This window comes from Kogia breviceps, chromosome 16 (assembly GCF_026419965.1).
Source record: "Kogia breviceps isolate mKogBre1 chromosome 16, mKogBre1 haplotype 1, whole genome shotgun sequence".
NCBI classification, from domain to species: Eukaryota; Metazoa; Chordata; class Mammalia; order Artiodactyla; family Physeteridae; genus Kogia; species Kogia breviceps.
In genome coordinates, this window is record NC_081325.1 from 32,752,642 (window position 1) to 32,779,461 (window position 26,820).

Genomic DNA, 26,820 nt, shown 5'->3' on the forward strand with positions numbered 1-26,820 from the left:
TACCTTTTTTATATACATCACACTGCAAGGGAATTGCCTATATTTGTTATGGAGTCTGGAGAGAGGACAGGTAGGCAGAAGGCAAGCAGAGGAAATGACAAGCACAACCAGTGAAAGGGCTCCAGTCGTTTCTGCTGACCCATTTCCCCCAATCTGGGCAGAAAAGAAGTAGCCTTGTCCTCTCTGACTATAAAGAGGGTGCTAAAGGCTTAACAACCTTTTTACAAGAGAAAATAATATTAGTGGGAGAAGCCTATCTAACGGAAAATCATGTTTACCTATAAGAATTTGAAAACTCCTTCCTGCAAATAAGATGTTCAAGAGAATGGTAAATATTAAAGAAAAGAGGCCCATAAAAGAGATGTTTGTAACAATATTCAAAATATTCCCTCAAGATAATGGTTTTGTGTGCATGTTTGTGGGAGGGAGGTGTGGCTGCTTTTAATGTGTCCCATGATAAATATTAAGGATAGATTAACTGACATGCAAATTATGAGATGAGTTTTCATGTATGGCTATTGGAGACCATGCAGCCTAACAAGTCCTGGAATGCATGCATATCTCTAAACTTGAAAAATTCCAAATTTTTTCTCCTGCTTAGATCTTCCCCCTGAACTCCAACTGCCCGTTGAATATCTTTACTTAATATTTAATAGGCATCTTAAACTCACATTTTCAAATTGGAACTTATCTTCCTTCTGGAATCTGCTCCTGCACCTCAGTAAATGATTGGTTCTATGACTCCTCTCTTTCCCTCATACCCCACACACCCAGTCACAGAGTAAATGCTGTTGATTTCTACCTTCAATGTAGGTGCATTGCCTAAATCCTTCTCACCCCCCTAGCTACAACCTCTTGGTCCCAGCCAACATGCTCTCTCCCCTGGATTATTCTTACAGCATCAAACTGGTTTCACTGCATCTGCCCATTGTTCCTCTACATTCTTCTCCAAAGAAGCAGCCAAAACAATCCTTTGAAAATGCAAGTCAGATGTCATTCTTTTGCTCAAAGCCCTTCCAATGGCTCCCCATCTCTGAGCAAAGTCAAAATCCTTATAATGGCCAATAATGTCCTATTGGATCTGCTACCTTTCTGACCGTATCTCCTATTCTGCCCTCCCCCTCCCTCTCTCCCTCTGATCTAGTCTCACAACCATATCTAGGGCTTAGGCACCTGCTCTTCCCTCTGCCTAGAGTGCTTCTCTCACATACCTTGTCATGCCTCCTCACTCCTCTGTCAGGCTTTCACACAAAGGCCTTCTCCATGGGGCCTTCTCTGACCTCTCAACCTACATTCCAACAAACAAACAAACAAACAAACAAAAACCTGGCCTAGTATTCCACAGCTAACCACCTGACATAATATACATTGACTTCTTTCTTTGTTCTGTATCCACTACTTAAAATGTAAATTTCAAGATAGTAGAGACTTTTTCTTTTGTGTTCATATACTACTCTATCCAGTACCCCAAATAGAACCTGAGAGAGAAGAGGCATTCAGAAAACAACTCATGAAATACTGAATGAACGAATCTTATGTAAGCCACTGCTACTTTTTTTTCTGTCACTCAAAGTCAGTCTAATCCTTATTCTTTTTTGTTTGGTTGGTTTTTGTTTTTTGTGTTTGTCTAATCCTTATTAATACAAGTGCCTAGGACAGTGTCTGCCATGCAGCAAGAGTTCAATAAACTTTTTGGAAAGAATTCTTTCCTTATAGGGTCAAAATATCAAAAACTATTAATGAGCACTAGTTCTTTTTTCCGTAAAATATGTAGCTTGACAGACAGCTACTGAGAAGCTGCCATCAAGGTGATAGACATATTTACATGACACAAGGGTCTCCCCAACTGATCAGTTTTAAATCTTTGCTTCTGAGGACAGAGGGGAAGATTATCTAAAAAGACATTTTCTTTAGGTTTTCCTATGAAGGAGAGTAAACATCTGTTTAGATGTTTCTATTACTTCTATCATCTATCTTCAGTATTAGTTCATATTTCCATATGGCATTCCTCAATAATTCTGGGCTGATAAATTAGATTTTACATAACATGCAAACACCTCCAGGAAAGAAATAACTATAAGCTGTTGAAGAGTTGCTGGAGACTCGTTGTTTTCAAAGGTTGTTTTGTAGTAGGAACCCTTTTTCAAAAGAAATTTTATATCAAAGCTCAAAATATGAATTAAAAATAGTGTCAGGCTGAAGCACAGAAGGGTAAATAGAATCAATTTTCCATATTCCATTCCTTACGCTATTATGTCCAATTGGAGAAAATGCATTGAGCTGTACATTTATGATTTGTGCAATTTCCTATATGTATATTATTATCTAATTTTTAGAAAGTACAACAGTTTTTCAATAACACAAATCTACAGAATTCTTGGCCTTGTACTCTAAATCTTGCATGAGTTTTAGGCAAGACACAGTTGGAATCGTTCAAACAATTTTCGAGTACATTAAAATTCTATAATAATATATCTAGGTTTACCTGCATCATTAATGACAGCATAGGCAGATGTGTGTAAACAAGGGGCAAGACGGGAATAAAGACGCAGACCTACTAGAGAATGGACTTGAGGATACGGGGAGGGGGAAGGGTAAGCTGTGACAAAGTGAGAGAGTGGCATGCACATATCTACACTACCAAAAGTAAAACAGATAGCTAGTGGGAAGCAGCCATATAGCACAGGAAGATCAGCTCAGTGCTTTGTGACCACCTAGAGGAGTGGGATAGGGAGGGTGGGAGGGAGACGCAAGAGGGAGGAGATAGGGAGATATATGTATACATATAGCTGATTCACTTGGTTATAAAGCAGAAACTAACACACCATTGTAAAGCAATTATACTTCAATAAACATGTTAAAAAAAAAAGAAATAATCACTGAAAAACACCAGCAACAACAACTACAACAAATGTAGAGAATATTTACATAGTGCTTACTAGGTGCTACATACAAGCTTTATAAATATGTATACATACAAACCTATTTAATCCTCACACCAAACCTCTAAATTAATACTACTATTATCCCCATTTTATACATAAGAAAACTGAGTCCTAGGGAGGACAAGAAACTCATCCAAGGTTATTCCTCTGGCAATGGGCAGAGTTGGGGTTTGAACCCCAGTTGTCTAGCTCGAGTCCATGATTGTAATAATAGCCTCTCCTATAATATAATGCCTCTATCACATTTTTATTTCACCCACTAAAATCATTTATTGGAATTACTGAAATTGTCACTGCCTGTCAATAAAAACTCCTTAAATTCAGCGGCACATTATGAACTTCAGCTTTAACTGCTTCAGTATTTGCATATGATGCTATAAGAAAAAGGTATATCGCAGCTCATCATCAACAATAACCCTTAAACACCAAAACATTTCACAACATAATATAAACGCTTTCTATATATAGCGCTAACAGTGCAGTTACCCTTAACTATTTCATAATACTCAGAGATGATGGTGCTGCCTCCATGCACTTACAGGAGTGATGACAAGGATGACTGGAGTGGGTTGAATAGTGTCCCCCAAACTCCATGTCCACCCAGAACATCAGAAAGTGACTTATTTTGAAACAGGGTCTTGCAAAGAGAATTAGTTAAAGATGTCAAGATGAAATCATCCTGGATCTAGGGTGGGCCCTAAATCAAGTGATTTCTGTCCTTAAAAAGAGATGTGAGGATACAAAGACATGGAGAAGAAAGCAATACAAAAATAGAGGCACAGGGATGCCAAGGATTGCTGGCAGCCACTAGAAGCTTAGAGAGAGGCATTGGATGGTTTCTCCCGAGAGACTACAGAAGAAACCAATCCTACCGACACCTTGATTTCAGATTTCTGTATTCCTGAACAGTTAGAGAATAAATTTATGTTGTTTAACGTGACCTGGTATGTGCTGGTAGTTTATGGCAGCCCTAGAAAACTAAAACTACTAATTCAAGATTTTGCAAGCTATATAAACACAGTCTGGTTTTGGGAAGCAGTTGGCAATTCTACCTTCAGCATATTATCAGCTCCATGCCTCTTCACCCAGTTGGTTACATGTCAATTTTGTGAGCAATGAGATTCAACAGACAGCCATAACGGTGTTTGCTCCATCCACTGCTTAGGTTTCTTTATAGTATACAGATTTGTTATATTAAGCTATCGTTCAAAATGCTGGGAAATATTCTTTCATTTACCTGGTTTGTAATTTCTCACTTCATGTTGCAGAACTGAAGTGCAGTAAATACTGCTTCCCAGCCAGCAGTCTAAGAAAGCTCCAAGATCTTGATCGTCACTGTTGATCCTGTCCTGTTACTTGATGTTAGCTATGGCTCATAGGTGACACTGATAGAACTATTCAAATAGCTATTTCAAATCTGTAGCTGGCCAAAAATCTGCAAACACTGTAAACTGTTAGTTTCTTGAAAAGATTAATGCTATACTGATGCCACTTTCAGTCTGCTAACCTCCAAAAAAGATACAGAGGTCTTCCTGGTGTGGTTTTCTTCTTCATCATCATCTGTCAGCCCAAGCAGCAGCCAATTCAGGAAATGTTCCTAGATTAGTATCTGAAAAAGCAATCTTTAGCTGCAAGTAGCTCCTCCATGCCAATGTTCTTCAACGTCACTCTAAAGAATCCTTAATCCTTCTAGAGATTTTGGCCATCTTCTGTCTATACTCCTTTCTGCTGCCTTCCAAAATAGTTTATATTTGCACCATAAAATAGTGTAATACAACCTTATCACACTCAGGTCTCCAATTTAAACTTTTGATGCCAACTCTGCACAGATAATCCTTGGAAATAAACTGGCAGGACTTAAATAAAATGTTGCTCATCAAATAACTTGGACCTAGTGGCTCTTTACCAGTGCACTGCACTCCCAGTACACTTTAAATATTTTTCATAAATCCTGCAATTACCTTGTGAATGGTTCAGTTATATTTCATCATACGTTTTTATGTTAAAAGTGTTAATTTGCTGAATGTAAAATTTTATATATATAGCCCTTTTAGTAAGTATATGGTAACCTACATGTGAATTGCCTTTTAAAAATAAATTTATTTTAAAATTATATTTAGCTTGTAGTAATATTAAAATTGTTTTACAGTCCCTGAGTATATGTATTAGATGGCTACAGATGGTCAAAATAGTTGAGATATAACTACATAGGAGTCATAAACTAGCTTTCCAGACATAGCTTCTTACTCTCCATCTACATGTGGAATCAATGGTACACAAGTAGGAGACATTGAATACTTTCACTATTTCCACAGGACAATGAAAAACAAAAAAGTAAAACCACCTATTCTTACCTCACATTTAGAAAACTGTCAACAGATAGTTCAGAGTGTTACTAGTCTTTGTTAGTTACTTGCTTATAAGAAAATTACAACTATTACAGTAGCAAAGCAGGGAGAAGTGGTAAAGAAATATATGTAGGGATATAATGAGTAAAGGACAGGAAAAAACAAAACAAAAACTTAGTACACGTAGTTCAGTATAAATGAATGCATTCTAAAATAAGATCCAGGAGATGCCACAGATCTCACCCTGAAAATTAAATGTAAATGCTCATGAATGTTACTTATTTAGAATGCCTCAATATTTCCTCATACATGTACTAATTTATGTGTCATCTATTCAAAAAAAGGAATTGAGGCATACTTGGAATTATTTAAAATCATGTGATAATTCATGGTTTGTGTAAGAGAACCTTTGCTATTCCTAAATTGATAACTAGTGAACATCCAACACAGCAGGTCTAGGACTGTTTCTTCAAATTATCTGATAAAGTCAAAAATCATGCAGTATAGGCCACTCTATTCTAAAGCCAAAAAACTAAGCAAGAAAAATGTCTTAAATTATTGGATTAGTTTGCTAGGGCTTCCATCACAAAATGACACAGACTGGGTGGCTTAAACAATAGAAATTTATTTTCTCACAGTTCAAGATGTTGGTAAGTTTGATTGCTTCTGAAGCATCTCTCCTTGGCTTGCAGGTAGCCACCTTCTCTCTGTGCACTCACGTGGCTGGTCTGGTATGCACACCCCTGATGTCTCTCTGTGTCTATGTTTCCTATTCTTATAAGCACACAGGTCAGATTGTACTAGGGCTCACCCTATGGGTCCCATTTTAACTTAAGCACCACTTTAAAGACCCTCTCTCCATATATAGTCACATTCTGAGGTACCAGGGGTCAGGGCTTCAGCATACAAAGGGCTTCAATATATGGGGACAGAATTCAGCCCATAACAAAATATATTTTGTGCTCTTCATTGACAATTAAAGCAATATCCTACATGGTTGTCTTCTGTAGCTAAATTACTTACTATAAATGCCCCCACCATCAACAATGTGTCCTGTCAAATTATTTCATTGTATTGGCAGAAATATACATTAAGAATGTGTATTTTCATAAAACTCTTAATACTTTACAATTGGTTTAAAATACCAAAAGAATTTATTTATCTTGCAAAATTATAAGCCCCAACTTTAATCTCCATGACTTAATGGTTCCAACTAACACCATGTTGGTTGTGCTGTTAATTTTGTTGCACAATAAATATTTTTATATATTTACAATATACACTTAAAATATAAAATGCAGTTGAATTAGTAACTAATACTGAATATCTAAAATATATATCCAACTTGCTAATACATTTTAATTGGCATTTTTGGAAGTCTATAGCATAAGGAGGTTAATGGAAGCCTTTGAAAATGCTTTCTGCTTGTTACAGCAGGTGAATTTGAAATTTTCAAACACTATGCATTTCCAGGTGGCAGCCACCTGGAAATTAAGTGTTCTAAGTGCTCACAGTAGGTGAATAAAAGACAAGCATTCAGTATTTAGTAAGGCATTTATCATAAAATGTTGGAAAGTCATGAGGTATTGAAAACCAGGAGAGGTATTTGACTAGACAAATATTTGGGCCAGACCAAGGTATCACTAGCTAAAAGCAAACAAACAGTCTTAAACGCAGAGAGGTCTATAAAACAGAGCAAACAAAAACTCAAATATAAAACATCAAAGAATGCTCCTGAAAGGTGAAAATGTGGAATGGAAAAAGTGAAAAAAATTTAAAATGGTCAATCATTAAATCCACTCTGATAATACACTGAATATTGTCCTTTCTCAAGAAACTAATTTCATTCCCAGCAGTTCCAGGAATAGTCTCTAATCTAGAGTAGTAGTTCTTGAATAGTGGTCTAAGATTTTCTGGAAAACCTATGAATTTATCCTTAAACAAAGATTGGAATACACAGAAACTTAGGTGAGTTTCCCAGCAAGCACCAGGAAAAAGTACCAAAGGGAAAGGGACATTTACTTTAAGGTACCTGACAAAAGAGAGATCTAGACAACATTCTAGGCCACAGCTGCCACTTCCCACAGAATCTACCACACAGCTCTCAGCTGACGTGCTGAAGGCTAGGAGGCAGGGGAAAAAGGAAATCAGAAGAAAGTGAGCCAAAAAGAATTTTCTCAAGTAAATAAAATCAGGGGAGGACAGAGTAAGGGAGTAGGAAACAAGAGCCTCATTTTACAGCATATCTTGATCTACACACTGAAGTGTAGCTGGAGATGGCAAGTAAGTTGTTGGATATGCAAATGTGGAGCTCAGAAGGAAGTCTGGGATATAAATCTGTAAGTCATTAATGTAACGATGCTATTTAAGCCCTTGGAGACTAAAGAGATCACCTAAGGAGAAGCTACAGAGAGAAAAAAGAGAAGGACTCAGTATTAGGCTAATAATAAAAGCAATACTTAGAGGGTGCATAGAAAAAGGGGAGGAAGTTGTATATATAAAGAGAGGAGACAGTTGGGACAGAAGTCAGATGTGAGTGAGATAACCGGGGCTGCACCAAGACACAGAAACCACACCTTGGACCAGCAGCAAGACAGAGCACAGTTTCTGACACAGTAATCACACAACACATGCTTGTTAAATAAATGAGTGAATAAGTGAGTTACAGACTAGACTAGCGCAGTATCTCTAGAATTCAGAGTTAACTATCTAGGGAAAAATGGATATATATGGAAGGGCTATAATACCTTAAAAAAGACATGGGCTGAACAAGGTGACACTGTAAATTTACCTTGGTAATATTTTAATACACACCAAAGCCCCCAAAGTTTGGTCATATTTTCTATTCATTAATAAAATGTCATTCCAAATTAATAATGAAACAGGTTATTGTGAAATAATCAATAAAACCATCATAGATTAGAGTTCATTAATTTCAACTGTTTAGACAAGAGAAAAATGTATTCAACCCTTAGAAGTCCATAAAGGAAAGAAATATTACAATGGTATACAGAAATACAATAATGATCCAAAATATTTTCACTGAAATACAACAGAAAAGCTGTAAGCCGTTATCTTTCAGCAAAGAAGCAGCCCTAAATAAGTAGATTCTTGAAAACTGTCATATGGGTAAGCTCATTAGTTACAATGAAAGCTCCCCCTGCTGATCCAGGAGTACCTAATGGCCAGGATTTGTTATGTTTCAAAAACAAAGGTACTTTTAAATTCATGTGATAGCTCACTGAGGAGATTTCAAATCTGGAAACTTTCAAATGATGATGTATAATATAAGAGCACTGAAATTTTCCAAAGAAAACATAGGCTTATTTCATCCAAAACATGACATTTATTCCTCTAAAATAGCATCCATTAATAGGGTAATAAACTCATGAAAAGAAATCTAGCTCAACAATCACCTACACTGTAAAAAAAAAAAATCTCTCAGTCATGGCTTTTCTATTTCAAATATGAAGTTGGCTCCTCCCTGTGAAACACATTCTCAGTATCTCCTGGCCCATACACATATGCACGCCTCCACTATAACAGATGGAAACTAAAACCCCCAAAGGCCCCAGAATGCCCCACAGAAACATTAAAAAAGAAAACAAACAGAAGAATATCATAACCAAGTTGCAACTCTGCAAGCAAACCCTTATGAAAGTTAAATATTTTTCAAAAGCAAAATATTGTAATATTTATACAGAATTTTAAGTACAATCAAATGAGTCAAAATACAATCAAATGAGTCAAAATAGGTAAATGACATTTATCTTAATTCATAGCAAAAACTGCTACAAAATATATTATACAATAAAAACTACATCTGAAAGAGAAGTATGTCCCAGCTTACTATTTTGTTTTAGAACTAGTAGGAAAAATAGTAAAGTGACCAGAAATGCAAACTGCTATTATGAGAAAATGCCCACATTGATTTTATTTTGCTAAAAACCTAATGCTGATGTAAGCTATTAACTACTCAACCATCTTTTCCCCAGAAAAAGAAATTCCTCTATATTTCAAGGCACTTGAAGGTAGCACTTCTTCATCTAGTACTCTGTTGTTTATCAGGCTTAATATTCATCAAGAACATGCATTTTCAATTCTTTTTCATCCCATTTACTTAAATTTTATTCCAGAATTCCAGAAATCTCATTTTAAGAAAGGTGCCTTCCTTGAGTTAATGAACTAATCACTTAAAAGCTATTGTATTTGTGAGTTCTTTTTAATGTTCTTTTCCTCTGTGCCTTTTTGCCCGGTCTCACGTTGTTTAATATGAGAAGATGATTTGGATTATTTTCCTTGCTTAAATTCCCTTAAAACACTTACACCTATACATAGGGACATTATCTTCTTATGTCATGAACATTTTAAGGTAGCACAAGGGCAAAGTAAGGAGTAATCCATTAGAATATTAGGATGCAAGAGTGAAAAGTTAAAAGATTTATTTTTTGCCTTAATAATCCAGATTAATTGTTTCCAACTTTTTTTTTCAACAGACTATATGAGATATACACTTCAAAGAAACATATATCTCAGGAAAAAGTGTGAAAGAACTTCTCATCAAATCACATGCCTCTCTGCAAAAAAAGTGCTACAATCCCCACTTTATAGAAGAAACAATTTAAACAGTGAATGAGGACAGCAGAAGCAAGAAGAACTACAGTCCTGCAGCCTATGAAACTAAAACCACATTCACAGAAACATAGACAAGATGAAAAGGCAGAGGGCTATGTACCAGATTAAGGAACAAGATAAAACCCCAGAAAAACAACTAAATGAAGTGGAGACAGGCAACCTTCCAGAAAAAGAATTCAGAATAACGATAGTGAAGATGATCCAGGACCTCGGAAAAAGAATGGAGGCAAAGATCAAGACGATGCAAGAAATGTTTAACAAAGACCTAGAAGAATTAAAGAACAAACAAACAGAGATGAACAATACAATAACTGAAATGAAAACTACACTAGAAGGAATCAATAGCAGAATAACTGAGGAAGAGCAGATAAGTCACCTGTAGGAAAGAATGGTAGAATTCACTGCCACAGAACAGAATAAAGAAAAAAGAAAGAAAAGAAATGAAGACAGCCTAGGAGACATCTAGGACAACATTAAACGCAATGACATTTGCATTATAGGGGTCCCAAAAGGAGAAGAGAAAGAGAAAGGAACAGAGAAAATATGTGAAGAGACTATAATCGAAAACTTCCCTAACATGAGAAAATAGATAGCCACCCAAGTCCAGGAAGTGCAGAGAGTCCCATACAGGATAGATCCAAGGAGAAACACGCTGAGACACAGAGAAGTCAAACTGGCAAAAAATTAAAGACAAAGAAAAATTATGGAAAGCAGCAAGGGAAAAACAACAAATAACAAACAAGGGAAGTGATGAAAGGGAAAAACCTAAACCAAGATTATTCTAGCCAGCAAGGATTTCATTGAGATTAGATGGAGAAATCAAAAGCTTTATAGACAAGCAAAAGCTAAGAGAATTCAACACCACCAAACCAGATCTACAACAAATGCTAAAGGAACTTCTCTAAGTGGGAAACACAAGAGAAGAAAAGGACCTACAAAAACAAAGCCAAAACAATTACGAAAACAGTCATAGGAACATACATATCAATAATTACCTTAAACATGAATGGATTAAATGCTCCAACCAAAAGACACAGGCTTGCTGAATGGATACGAAAACAAGACACATATATATGCTGTCTACAAGAGACCCACTTCAGACCTAAGGACACATACAGACTGAAAGTGAGGGGATGGAAAAAGATATTCCACGCAAATGGAAATCAAAAGAAAGCTGGAGTAGCAATACTCATATCAGATAAAATAGACTTTAAAATAAAGAATGTTACAAGAGCCAAGGAAGGACACTACATAATGATCAAGGAATCAATCCAAGGAGAAGGTATAACAATTATAAATATATACGCACCCAACACATGAGCACCTCAATACATAAGGCAACTGCTAACAGCTATAAAAGAGGAAATCGACAGTAACACAATAGTGGGGGACTTTAACACCTAACTTACCCCAATGGACAGATCATCCAAACAGAAAATTCATAAGGAAACACAAGCTTTAAATGACACAACAGACCAGGTAGATTTAACTGATGTTTATAGGACCATCCACTCCAAAACAGCAGATTTCACTTTCTTCTCAAGTGCGTACAAAACATTCTCCAGGAGAGATCACATCTTGGGTCACAAATCAAGCCTCAGTAAATTTAGGAAAACTGATATCATATCAAGCATCTTTTCTAATGACAATGCTATGAGATTAGATATCAATCACAGGGAAGAAAACGTAAAAAACACAAACAAATGGAGGCTAAACAATACGTTACTAAATAACCGAGAGATCACTGAAGAAATCAAAGAGGAAATCAAAAAATACCTAGAGACAAATGACAATGGAAACACGATGATCCAAAACCTATGTGATGCACAAAAGCAGTTCTAAGAGGGAAGTTTAGGTATACAAGCCTACCTCAAGAAACAAGAAAAAACTCAAAAAAACAATCTAACGTGACACCTAAAGGGACTAGAGAAAGAAGAACAAACAAAACAAAAAGTTGGCAGAAGGAAAGAAATCATAAAGATCAGAGCAGAAATAAATGAAATAAAAACAAAGAAAACAATAGCAAAGATCAATAAAACTAAAAGCTTGTTCTTTGGGAAGATAAACAAAATTGATAAACCATTAGCCAGACTCATCAAGAAAAAGGGGGAGAGGATTCAAATCAGTAAAATTAGAAATGAAAAAGAAGTTAAAACAGACACTGTAGAAATACAAAGCATCCTAGAGACTACTACAAGCAACACAATGCCCATAAAATGGACAACTTGTAAGAAATGGACAAATTCTTAGAAAGGTATAACCATCCAAGACTGAACCGGGAGGAAAAAGAAAATATGTAGAGACCAATCACAAGTGATGAAATTGAAACTGTGATTAAAAATCTTACAACAAACAAAAGTCTAGGACTAAATGGGTTCACAAGTGAATTCTATCAAACATTTTGAGAAGAGCTAACACCCATCCTTCTCAAACTCTTCCAAAAAATTGAAGATGAAGGAACACTCCCAAACTCATTCTATGAGGCCACCATCACCCTGATACCAAAACCAGACAAAGATACTACAAAAAAAAAAAAAAAAATTACAGACCAATATCACTGACGAATAGACACGTAAACATCCTCAACAAAATATTAGCAAACAAAATCCAGCAACACATTAAAAAGGTCATACACCATGAACAAGTGGAATTTATCCCAGGGATGCAAGGATTCTTCAATATACACAAATCAATGAATGTGATACACCATATTAACAAATTGAAGAATAAAAACCATATGATCATCTCAATAGATGCAGAAAAAGCTTTTGACAAAATTCAACACCAATTTACGATAAAAACTCTCCAGAGACTGGGCATAGAAGAAACCTACCTCAGCAATAATAAAGGCCATATATGACAAACACACAGCAAACATCATTCTCAATGGTGAAAAACTGAAACCATTTCCTGTAAGATCAGAAACAAGACAAGGATGTCCACACTCAACACTATTATTCAACATAGTTTTGGAAGTCCTAGCCACGGCAATCAGAGAAGAAAAATAAATAAAAGGAATACAAATTGGAAAAGGAGTAAAACTGTCACTGTTTACAGATGACATGATACAATACATAGAGAATCCTAAAGATGCCACCAGAAAACTAGTAGAGCTAATCAATGAATTCGGTAGAGTTGCAGGATACAAAATTAATGCACAGAAATCTCGTGCATTGCTATACACTAATCATGAAAAATCTGAAAGAGAAATTAAGCAAACACTCCCATTTACCATTGCAACAAAAAGAATAAAATACCTAGGAATAAACCTACCTAGGGAGACAAAAGACCTCTATGCAGAAAACTATAAGACACTGATGAAAGAAATTAAGGACGATAACAACAGATGGAGAGATATACCACGTTCTTGGATTGGAAGAACCAACATTGTGAAAATGACTATACCACCCAAAGCAATCTACATATTCAATGCAATCCCTATCAAATTACCAATGGCATTTTTTACGGAACTAGAACAAAAAATCTTAAAAGTTGTATGGAGACACAAAAGACTCCGAATAGCCAAAGCAGCCTTGAGGGAAAAAAATGGAGCTGGAGGAATCAGACTCCCTGACTTCTGACTATACTACAAAGCTGCAATAATCAACACAATATGGTACTGGCACAAAAACAGAAACATAGATCAATGGAACAAGATAGAAAGCCCAGGGATAAACCCATGCACCTATGGTCAACTAATGTATGACAAAGGAGGCAAGGATATACAATGGAGAAAAAAAAGTCTTTTCAATAAGTGGTGCTGGGAAAACTGGACAGCTACATGTAAAAGAATGAAATTAGAACACTCCCTAATACTATACACAAAAATAACTCAAAATGGATTAGAGACCTAAATTTAAGACTGGACACTATTAAACTTTTAGAGGAAAACATATGAAGAACACTCTGACATAAATCATAGCAAGATCTTTTTTGACCCACGTCCTAGAGTAATGGAAATAAAAACAAAAATAAACAAATGGGACCTAATGAAACTTCAGAGCTTTTGCACAGCAAAGGAAACCACAAACAATACTAAAAAACAATGCTCAGACTGGGGGAAAATATTTGCAAATGAATCAACGGACAAAGGAAAATCTCCAAAATATATAAACAACTCATGCAGCTAAAAATTAAAAAAAAACAAACAACCCATGCCAGAAATGGGCAGAAGACCTAAATAGACATTTCTCTAAAGAAGACATACAGATGGCAAAGAAGCACATGAAAAGCTGCTCAACATCACTAATTATTAGAGAAATGCAAATCAAAACTACAATGAGGTATCACTTCACACCAGTTGGAATGGGCATCATCAGAATAATCTAGAAACAACAAATGCTGGAGACGGTGTGGAGAAAAGCGAACCCTCTTGCACTGTTGGTGGGAATGTAAATTGATATAGCCACTATGGAGAACATTATGGAGGTTCCTTAAAAAACTAAAAATAGAATTACCATATGATCCAGCAATTCCACTACTGGGCATATAACCAGAGAAAACCACAATTCAAAAAGACACATGCTCCCCAGTGTTCACTGCAGCACTATTTACAATAGCAAGATCATGGCTAAAGGCCCATTCAACCTAAATGCCCATCGACAGATGAATGGATAAAGAAGATGTGGTACGTATATACAATGGAATATTACTCAGCCATAAAAAGGAACGAAATTGTGTGATTTGTTGAGACACGGATGGATCTAGAGACTGTCATACACAGTGAAGTAAGTCAGAAAGAGAAAAACAAATATCATACATTAACTCATATATGTGGAACCTAGAAAAATGGTACAGATGAAGCGGCTTGCAGGGCAGAAATTGAGACACAGGCATAGAGAACAAACATATGGACATCAAGGGGGGAAAGCGGTGGGAGTTGGGGGGGGTGCTGTGATGAATTGTGTGATTGGTATTGACATGTATACACTGGTGTGTATAAAATTGATGACTAATAACACCCTGCTGTATAAAAAAATAAAATAAAATTCAAAAAAATAATAAACAGGGTATGAAATGATAAAAGTGATTTTTTTTTAGTTTAAGAAGAAAAATTCACTATAATACCGGAAAAAAGTATCCTTCATTAAGTTGACAAATGACCATTGGCCTATATAAAAAGAATACAAATACTCTCCCAGACCAAATGAGATGTCTTCCAAAATGTATATCTATACATTTGTATATATTCACACAAATGTGTATTCATAAATACATTTTTTTCGAGGCAAGTAAATTTTTTTTTCCCACAGAACTGATGGGATATATAACCTGCATGTTTCAGATGTTCCAAACACTGCATAAGTCATATTCAAGCCAAATATAAATAATAGGCCTATCCTTTCTCTGACCCTTTCTGTAACCAGATATAAGCCCACAGCAGGGGCTAAGAAGGAGCTTAGAAACTGAGGTATTAGGAAGGAGTGACTGGAATGTATGGCAGTTTGGTTCCTACTGGGGCAAAGGAAGCAGGCTCTGCCTGCAAGGTAGGCAGATGGAGATTCAGAATCAGGCCAAGGGGGACAGTGACTACAGGTGCTTGGCTCAGATGCATAATCATCCCAGGTGCTTATGAATGACTCATCCAAAGTGGACAAGTAAAGGGGCTTAGCAGCAGAGGGTAGGGCTGGCAGGTATTCAGAAGGTTTAAACTGCAAAACTTCCAAGGCAAGAACATGGTATATCTCTTCATCTGTTTGTATCATCTTTAATTTCTTTCATCAGTGTCTCAAAGTTTTCTGCATACAGGTCTTTTGTCTCCTTAGGTAGGTTTATTCCTAGGTATTTTCTTCTTTTTGTTGCAATGGTAAATGAGAGTATTTGCTTAATTTCTCTTTCAGATTTTTCATGATTAGTGTATAGCAATGCACAAGATTTCTGTGCATTAATTTTGTATCCTGCAACTTTACCGAATTCATTGATTAGCTCTAGTAGTTTTCTGGTAGCATCTTTAGTTTTCTCTATGTATACTATCATGTCATCTGCAAACAGTGACAGTTTTACTTCTTCTTTTCTGATTTGTATTCCTTTTATTTATTTTTCTCCTCTGATTGCTGTGGCTAAAACTTCCAAAATGATGCTTAATAAGAGTGGTGAGAGCAGGCAACCTTGTCTTGTTTCTGATCTTAGTGGACATGGGTTCAGTTTTTCATCATTGAGAAAGATGTTTGCTGTGTGTTTGTCATATATGGCCTTTATGATGCTGAGGTAAGTTCTCTCTATGCCTACTTTCTGGAGAGTTTTTATCATAAATGGGTGTTGAATTTTGCCGAAAGCTTTTTCTGCATCTATTGAGATGAGCATATGGTTTTTCTCCTTCAATTTGTTAATATGGAGAGATATACCATGCTCTTGGATTGGAAGAATCAACGTTGTGAAAATGACTATACTATCCAAAGCAATCTACAGATTCAATGCAATTCCTATCAAACTACCAATGGCATTTTTCACAGAACTAAAACAAAAAATTGCACAATTTGTATGGAAACACAAAACGCCCCGAATAGCCAAAGCAATCTTGAGAAAGAAAAACGGAGCTGGAGGAATAAGGCTCCCAGACTTCAGACTATACTATAAGCTACAGTAATCAAGACAGTATGGTACAGGCAGAAAAACAGAAATATAGATCAATGGAACAGGATAGAAAGCCCAGACATAAACCCACACACATATGGTCACCTTATCTTTGATAAAGGAGATTATAAAATGGAGAAAAGACAGCCTCTTCAATAAGTGGGGCTGGGAAAACTGGACAGCTACATGTAAATGAATAAAATTAGAACACTCCCTAACACCACACACAAAAATAAACTCAAAATGGATTAAAGACCTAAATGTAAGACCAGACACTGTCAAACTCTTAGAGGAAAACATAGGCAGAACACTCTATGACATAAATCACAGCAAGATCCTTTTTGACCCACCTTCTAGAGAAATGGAAATAAAAGCAAACAAATAGGACCTAATGAAACTTAAAAACTTTTGCACAGCAAAGAACACCGTAAACAAGATGAAAACACAACCCTCAGAATGGGAGAAAATATTTGCAAACGAATCAACTGACAAAGGGTTAATCTCCAAAATATACAAGCAGCTTATGCAGTTCAATATCAAAACAACAAACAACCCAATCCAAAAATGGGCAGAAGACCTAAATAGACATTTCTCTAAAGAATATATACAGATTGCCAACAAATACATGAAAGGATCATCGCCAATCATTAGAGAAATGCAAGTCAAAACTACAACGAGGTATCACCTCACACTGGTCAGAATGGCCATCATCAGAAAATCTACAAACAATAAATGCTGGAGAGGGTGTGGAGAAAAGGGAACACTCTTGCACTGTTGGTGGGAATGTAAACTGATACAGCCACTATGGAGAACAGTATGGAGGTTCCTTCAAAAATTAAAACTAGAACTACCGTATGACCCAGCAACCCCACTACTGGGCATATACCCTGAGAAAACCATAATTCAAAAGGAGTCATGTACCACAATGTTCATTGCAGCACTATTTACAATAACCAGGCCATGGAAGCAACCTAAGCGTCCATCGACAGGTGAATGGATAAAGAAGATGTGGTATATATATACAATGGAATATCACTCAGCCATAAAAAGAAACAAAATTGAGTTATTTGTAGTGAGGTGGATGGACCTAGAGTCTGTCATACAGAGTGAAGTAAGTCAGAAAGAGAGAAACAAATACCGTATGCTAACACATATATATGGAATCTAAAAAAAAAAAAAAAAATGGTTATGAAGAACCTAGGGACAGGAATAAAAACCCAGAGGTAGAGAATGGACTTGAGGACTTGGGGAGGGGGAATGGTAAGCTGGGGCAAAATGAGAGAGTGGCATGGACATATAACACTACCAAATATAAAATAGATAGCTAGTGAGAAGCAGCCATATAGCACAGGGAGATCAGCTCAGTGCTTTGTGTCCACCTAGAGGGGTGGGATAGGGAGGGTGGGAGGGAGACGCAAGAGGGAGGAGATATGGAGCTATATGTATAGATATAGCTGATTCACCTTGTTATAAGCAGCAACTAACACGACATTGTAAAGCAATTATACTCTAGTAAAGATGTTAAAAAAAAAAAAATACTGCAAAACTACGTGTTTTTGTATATAGGGTCTCATCATCCAGTCAAAAAGTTAAACTCATAGCTCCAATAATGACAATTGATAAAGTAAATGGCCTACAACTTTCTCTCTATTTTTAAAATGACAGATTCAGTATGAAAACACAGTGACAAAGTGGCAAGTATGTTCAAATAAAAGGCTTTATTTTCTGTACCAACTGAAGACCCAGAGCACAAAAATCTTTTCTGTAAAAGCACAAACCTTTACTAGCTTTGTCCAAATGTTCCAAATCATCCACAAAATTGAGGATATCAGGGTAGTTTTCTTCACATATTTGCACAAGAAAATGAAGTAGTGTTGTTTTCTGATCTGCTGATTTTGTGTCCTTTAGCTAAATAGAATGAGAGGGAGAAAAAATACAGAGTCAAAAATATTTTGATAGTCTCTCTACTTAAATAATGTTAATACTGTTTTTTATAGATAAGAAATAAATGAGCTGTAAAATTAGTTAATGCTATTTTTGAAAAGCCACTATTTAAACACTTGAAAAGCTACTCTTCATATACTGTTGTTTGGTCTAAGTCATTAATATTTACTGTAAAGAAGGAATAAGCTTAATTCAATCTAGTATGCAATGTTTCATTGGGAAAAAAATATATGGTGAAATGCCCAGGAAAACAGGACAACCTAGGAACGTATACAATATCAGCACTTAAAACAATCCCACATGCTTGCTCATTTTTTCATTTGGCTCGGATTTATAGAATGCCTACTAGGTACGGCAGGAGTCGGAGATGCAACAACCAAGAAGCCATTTAGTGGGTGGGGGGGACCCAGAAAATATGCATTTCCCCTGTGTGACAATGACTATAGTAAAAATAATCATACAGTATGCCTAGGAGGACAGGGCACCTGAACTGAACACCAGCAGGCAGGAAGTTGTATGGGTTAGGGAAGGGAAGGAAAAAACTCAAAGGCACAGTATCAGAGGCAGATGCAGCAGCATTTGAGATGAGGTAATGCCTTAGGCATGAGATAATGGGACAGGGTGGGCATGGAAACCCACATGATGACATCTATTGAAACTGGACAGAAAGAATGAGAAAAAGATTTGGGTGGGGTGGAGAAAAAAGAATTGTTTCAGTTTGGGACAAGTGAACTTGAAGTTTTTGAATAACATCTAAGTGGAGACGTTGAGAAAGGATATAGATATGTATAGGTGTAGAACAGTGTTCTCAACCTTTTTTTCATTATTGCTGGCTAAGTTTTCTTAGCCATATTTTTCCGAATCATTTGCACCTATGAAATTTTAAAATGATACATATACTGTATATCTGTTTATGTACTGCATGTACATTTGTGCTTTACACATAAAAACAGTAAGATAGGAAAGATATTTTTGCTCCCCGAGAACCAATTTTCCATCCCTTGCAGGTGATAAACTATAGAGAATACATAGTGAGAACTTAGAGGCGTGAACTATTCTAGGAGTACCGGTTTGTGAGCTCTTAGTCTTCAAAGGTAAAAAATTGACCAAATAAACACAAATAAGTACATAGAATAAAAGAAAGGAGAACAGAGGCCTGAAGAGAAGACCAGGATGGACCAAGCCTAATCTGAAAAGGCCGAGGAATGAATCAGAAGGGAGAAAGGGCTAGGCTACAACCTAGGTACAAATAGAGGTCAGCTTAGGTTTTGTGAGTGATGGGGGTAGGGGGTGTTGGGTGTGAACACAGGGCAAATACATAATCTGATAGTGTTCCCTACAAATGAATAATCATCCAGATCAGATACACATATAAGGGGAGAAAAAAATCACTCTTTTCATACCAGGATTTAATTTAGAGTTGGAAATTCTTGGTATACTTAACTGTGCACAACCCTCTTGCTTCCTTTCCAACAATTTCCTACCTTAAATTAAGTGTATACGCACACATACACATATATATCCATATGTATTTTTTTCAAATTCTATGTCACTAAATATTATATCCCTATCAGAAAAATATCAAATGAAAGTTACTATCCGATTGTGGCAGAAGGAGATATTCTGTGTCATCACAAATATTAACACACATGACTTATTAATGCACAAACTATCTTGTCCCTGGAAACACAGAGCTACCCTACTATAGACAGCCAGGCTTTCACATGATTACTCTTATATTACAGGTTCAAATGCTACATTGGCCTATTCATCATGCAAACCATTCAGCAGCAATGGTTCCTGGCACTTTAAAAACTGACTGATATGAACAGAGTCCATTATTTGATGCCTCTTAAAAGGAACATAAATCACATCATTCATCTGAGTGTTGTGAAAAATTATTCCTCAAAAACTGACTCTGATCACTAGCTAGACTGATTGCCACTAACGTGTGAGCGACCTGCTAAAACATAACACTAAAACTGGCCTTTAACTAGCTACGTCTCCTTGGGCAAGTTACTGGAACTCAGATTCACATAAATAAAGTGAGAATATGGAACTGGACAGGAAAAGGAAACTCTAAATTCACTTTCCACTCCAAAAATATTAAATATACTTTACAGTGGACTTGTGTTAGTAGTCTTTGCAAAATCTATTTTTAAAAAATACTAGAATAAAAATGAAGAAACCTAGTTATACTCTCAGTTCAGAAGTTATTTTTGCATGCTTGAGTCAGTTAAAATCTTTCGGTTTCAGCTTTCACATAAACTGAGAACGTTAATCCGATTTATAAAAGTTACCTTTCAACCCTACAATTTCACTCATACTATCATCTTTAATGGATATGGCTAGGGTAAAAGTAGCAAACTTTCACAAATATAATAGTTTTCCCTGGTATAACCAAGAGTAATTAAATTTTATTAAATTAAAATCAAAAGACAGTATAAAAACTGTCCTTTGATTTTAATTTTGGTTTTTTTTTGCAGTACGCGGGCCTCTCACTGTCGCAGCCTCTCCCGTTGCGGAGCACAGGCTCCAGACGCGCAGGCTCAGCGGCCATGGCTCACGGGCCCAGCCGCTCCGCGGCATGCGGGATCTTCCCAGACCAGGGCATGAACCCGTGTCCCCTGCATCGGTAGGCGGACCCCCAACCACTGCGCCACCAGGGAAGCCCTTGCTATTTTTTTAAAGCACTCTAATGGTTAACTCTTCTGTTCCTCCACCTCCCTCTTTATAGCAATGACTGGAGAATACTGTTCCTTCAGTGGACTTCCAGTTCCTGACTGTCACCAGTTTACACCTTTCTTATCATGCTCCATTCATGTGAAACTAGACACATGTCCCGTGTGGAATGTTGATTAAGACAAGCACCTGGAAAGAGCTTTCCAGTGCTATTTGTGATATAGCTAAATGGCCAGCAATTGCTAGGATTAATATATGAAGAAATCTCTATGATCCAACAATAAGCAACTGGATCAATCTTGATCTTTATTCATGAGCAATAAGAATTCAGAATTAGAATTCTGGAACATACTACAGGTTATAGCATCTACCAATTTAATAAATGTTAAGGATGCAGGTCAAACACAGATCCAAATATTTAGAGACAATCATAAAGCTAAACACTAACTTATGGAGGCAGTTGCCATCCTGGCTGTACTATTGAAAACATCAACTGGTTAGCAACTCACATACTGGTCACTGTCTAATATTTAAAATACACTCACTGAATAATAAATAGAAGTGGAAGTCTCCCATCCCTCCAGAATCTATGTTTATCAACCAGGAGACTTAAAAAAAAACACTCAAATTCCCAAATAAATAAATCTGAAAATATACCTAATAAAAGATAAGAAGTTAAGAAACACAGAGAGTGACCATTTGTTGACAATGCATGGTTACTTACAAACTACTAGTTGCTCTAAATTCCAGGACAGAGATTCTTCATTCAGTTCCTAACATTCTCAGGAAAATGCACAGTGCCGGGAAGGTATTCTTCCTGCCTCAATTACTCTATTCCCTCCCTTCCTTCCTTCCTTCCTCCCTTCCTTCCTTCCTTCCTTCCTTCCTTCCTTCCTTCCTTCCTTCCTTCCCCCAAATCACTTAAAAAAAAAAAAACCCAAAACAAAAAACAACCAACAAACAAAAAAGCCCTCCCAGAAAGCACATGAAAATATATGAAAGCGCAGCAAAATATATTTATCACAGTCTTCATTTACTTGCTCAATATTTTTTCACCTTTCGATAAACATTAACAACAAAAAGGGCACACTCTATTTCTATTAATTATTCAATTCATACATAATCAGCGATTGAGCTAGAACAAGGAAAGCTTGAGAGATGGTGCTAATTTTGTTGAAGAGAAAAAACAACTTGAGCATACTCTGTAGTGCTAACTCTTGGAAAGAAACTGAAGCTAAAATATCTGGTTTAAAAATTTATTCTTAAGTTTAAAAAATATGCTTTTTAAAAATGTTCACCGACATTGCTTGACAGGATTCCTTTGGTATCACTGTCAAGAGATTTATCTTACTGATGAGTAATCGTCACTGTTAAGGAGAATTTCTTGTTTATATAGTTTCTTTAAGGAACATTTAATGTGGCATAGATGTCAAATAAACAAAAAGATGGATGGAGTTTCTTCAATCGCTCTGTTCATTCCAGACAAAATAATGTTAAAAGCAGATCCTGTAATAAATCATGGCCTAGTTGGCAGTCTGGATAGAACTCCTTTGTAGCTACAATGCAAGGTTTGGGAATATTTTTAAGCTACTCTGCACAAATTTGGATGACATTTAAAGAAAATTCCATTGTTTTAGTCACAAGAAGGAAAATTCCTAAAATAAAAACTATCATCTTGGTGATTTTCAGAATCCAAAGAACTACAACCCCTTACACTCTGAATAATAAAACTTTATCTTAAGAATATTGTCAAATTTGTAGCTGTTCCCCATTATCATGTTCCTATACTTCAATTACGTTATCCAGACAGCACTGACTCTTTGGATGTTGTAGACATTGCTGAACACCAGAAAAATGACAAAATTAGGAGGGTCTGTAATGGCTCCATGAACATTCTAGAAGACCCTACCTTGTAAACAGTATGAATGCTGAGGACAACAGCAGCCACTCTTATTTGTGTGGCGCTTACTAGGAGACAGGGGTTGGCCAAATAATACAATACCTGTTAAGTGCTTGAAACACACACCACCCCTATGAGGAAGGAACTGGTATTACACTCACTATTAAGAGGGCAAAAGAGATGTGAAACATCATGTAGCATACCCCAGATCACACAGCTACTATCCAGTAGAACCAAGATTTATTTGAACCCACTTCTGTGTGAATCCAAAGCTCTTAACCACTATAAAATGCAGTTCCTCTACAAAATCTTTATTTAATATAGATTACTATGCATCAAAAGAAACAAAATTCTCAAAAACACAGTGTATAAAAATAGTAGTAAGACAGTAAAATAGTGTTCATTAATGCAATTTAAAATACTGAAGCCCTATAACCTGCTAATTCTAGCCTGGAAAGCCTCTAGACTCCTACCCTGAGGTCACTTCTAGTTCTAAAAGCATGGCATTCTTTCTATTGTTTTATCTATACAATTAATAAAATGCTACCTGAATCTTAACTCAAATGCAAAGTCTTTCCATATTGCTAATAGATCAGTGCTCACAAAATATGATAAAAATATGGTTGAATGAAACTGTAAAGTTTCATCTTTAACAGACCCAACCAAGTATATTTACTAACATCATATTCCATCTTAAATCATTTGCAGAGGGGCTTCCCTGGTGGCGCAGTGGTTGAGAGTCCGCCTGCCGATGCAGGGGACACGGGTTCGTGCCCCGGTCCGGGAAGATCCCACATGCCGTGGAGTGGCTGGGCCCATGAGCCGTGGCCGCTGAGCCTGCGGGTCCGGAGCCTGTGCTCCGCAACGGGAGAGGCCACGCCAGTGAGAGGCCCGCGTATTGCAAAAAAAAAAAAAAATCATTTGCAGAATAAAGTGCTTTGTATATGTTCGAAACATCTTTAAATGTAAGTTACATGTATCCACATGAAAATGGATGTGTGAATATGAACTGCCAAAGAATATATCATAATTGCTCAGATATGAAGCTCATAAAGTCAATGCGTAGGTTCAAATTCACTAGTGAAACCAACTACAATTATAGAATGAACTGTTTCCTGATATGTATAAATACATTTTTAAAAAACAATCACTGTGCTGATTAAATTTTTCAAAAATAACGTGTATCCCTCCTATGAATGGAAATTTAAAATCTTAACATAAATTAAACAATATGCTTTGCATCATCTATGTCACTGCCATAACTATTAATACCTATAATAAAACTTTCATAGTGATTTTAAAGATAGGTAGCGATAAACTAATATTAGGTAAAATAGATATTAGATAAATTTATAGCATTCACATATTGAAAAACATATTTATTGCTTAGTTTTCATTTTTAAATGATGAGAGTTGAAACATTAAATGAGGAAGAAAATGCTTTAAATGTCAGCTTCTATAATTAAACTGATTTCTACTATATCTCCATAGACACACTATCTCTGAATTATATTTTAAACACATTTCTCTTGGATTTTAGTGAGCACTTCAGCACGAAAAGCATTTTTACATTTTAGTAAAATTTTATCTTATTGCATTATTATATTGTTCAATGTTCTATTTATTTACACTATTCCCGTATTCCACAAGAGATTTAAAATAGCTCAGTGTTCTTTAGTTAATATAAATGGATCAAATACATTAATTTTTAATTAAATGGTTTTTATACTTAATTTTTTTAATTAACAGACTTTATATTTTAGAGCAGTTTCAGCTTTAAGACAAATTGAGCAGAAAAGAGATTCCCATATACTCTCCCCTCCACATACACAAATTCCCCTATCAGTAACATTCTGTATTAATGTTACATTTGTTAAAATTTATGTACCGATATTGATGATATTGATACAGTATTATTAACTATTATTAACCTCAGTTTACTTTTGGGTTCACTCTGTGTTCTAAAGTTATATGGGTTTTGCCAAATGCATAATGTCATGTATCTACCATTACTGAGTCATAGGGAATAGTTTCACCATCCTGAAAAATCCCGTCCTCCACCTATTCATCTCTTCCTTCTTCCCCCTCCCCCAAAACCTCCAGAAACCACTGAATTTTTTACTATCTCTATAATTTTGTCCTTTCCAGAATGTCATATAGTTGGAATCAGAGTATGGAGCCTTTTCAGATTGGCTTCTTTCACTTAGTATTATGCACTTCTCCATGTCTTTTCTTGGCTTAAGAGATTCTTAAAAAAAAAAAAAAAAGAGATTCTTTCTTTTTATGACTGATTTAATAGTCTATTGCAAGGGTCCCCAGTGCTCAGGCCACAGACCAGTATGGGTCTGCGGCCTGTTAGGAACCTGGCCGCACAGCAGGAGGTGAGCAGCGGGGAGGTGAGCAAGAGAAGCTTTATCTGTCACCCCCTGTCGTTCCCCATAGCTGGTCTATTGTATGACTATATGTATGACTATATCAGTGGGTTTTATCCATTCAGCTATTGAAGGACTTCTCGAGTTGCTTCCAAATTTTGGCAACCACAAATAAAACTGCTATAAACATTTGTATGCAGGTTTTTTACTCCTTGGGGTAAACAGGAATGTGATTACTGAATCCTATGTTAAATTTATGTTTCGCTTTGTAACTGCCAGTCTTCTAAAGGTGCTGTACTATCTTGCATTCCTTTCATCAGTGAATGAGTGTTCCTGTTGTACCACATCCTCAGCAGCATTTGGTGCTGTCAGTGATTTGGATTTTAGCCATTCTAATAGATGTGTAATGGTGTCTCATTTTTTTAATTTGCAGTTCCCTCACGACATATGATGTTGAGTATATTTTCATATAGTTATTTGGCATTTGTAAATCTTCAGTAAGATGTCTGTTCAGGCCTTTTTTTAGAAATTGGGTTGTTTTCTTATTGTTGAGTTTTAGAGTTCTTTGTATATTTTGGATACAAGTCTTGTCAGATAGGTGTTTTGCAAAGATTTTATCCCACTCTATGGACTGTCTTTTCACTTCACAGAGCAGAAGTTTTTAAATTCAAATAGTGGCTACTTATAAATGTCCAGTTTTTCCAGCATCGCTTCTTTAAAAAAACTATTCTTTTCCATTGAATTACCTTTGCTGCTTTGTCCAGGATCAGTTGACTATACCTGTGTGGGGCTTTTTCTGGGCTCTCTATTCTGTTCCACTGACTATCTATCTTTTTCCCCCAATACCACAGTTCTGATTACTGTAATTTTATAGTAAGTCTTGAAGTCAGTCCTTCCCCTTCCTCCTCCTCCTTTTCTTCCTCCTTCTTCAGTGTTTTATTGACTATTCTGAGTCTTTCACATATCCATAAAAAATTTAGAATCAACCTGTCAATACCCACAAAATTACTTGCTGAGATTTTGATTGGAATTTCATTGACTATATGGATCAAGCTGGGAAGAACTGACACCTTAACAATATTGAATATTCCTTTCCATGAAGATGGGATATATCTATTTCTTTATCAGATCTTTTTAAAATTTATTTCATCAAAGTTTTGTCATCTTCCTCATACAACTGTTGTAGAAAAGTTTTGGTGCTAAAGTAAATGATATTCCATTTTTAATTTCAAATTCTAATTTTTCATTGGTGATATTAAAAAAGTAGTCAACATTTTAATGCCAATCTCATATCCAGAAACTTTGTTCTAATTGCTTATTAGTTCCAGAAAGTGTTAAGTGTTTTTCTTTCTTTCCTTTTTTTTTTTTTTTTTTTTGGTCAATTTTGGGGGATTTTCTACATAGGCAATCATTTTACCTAT

The 26,820-nt window shown here is 36.1% G+C and overlaps 1 protein-coding gene across 2 annotated transcripts in view; it reads right to left on the reverse strand.

The window, feature by feature from the left end:
• DIAPH3 (diaphanous related formin 3) overlaps positions 1-26,820 on the reverse strand; it is a 565,809-nt gene that overhangs the window by 221,771 nt on the left and 317,218 nt on the right. For both annotated transcript variants that reach the window (XM_067016329.1, XM_059042398.2), the window contains one exon: positions 18,280-18,409. In XM_067016329.1, the coding sequence (XP_066872430.1) occupies positions 18,280-18,409 (130 nt within the window). The remainder of the gene's footprint in view (positions 1-18,279; positions 18,410-26,820) is intronic.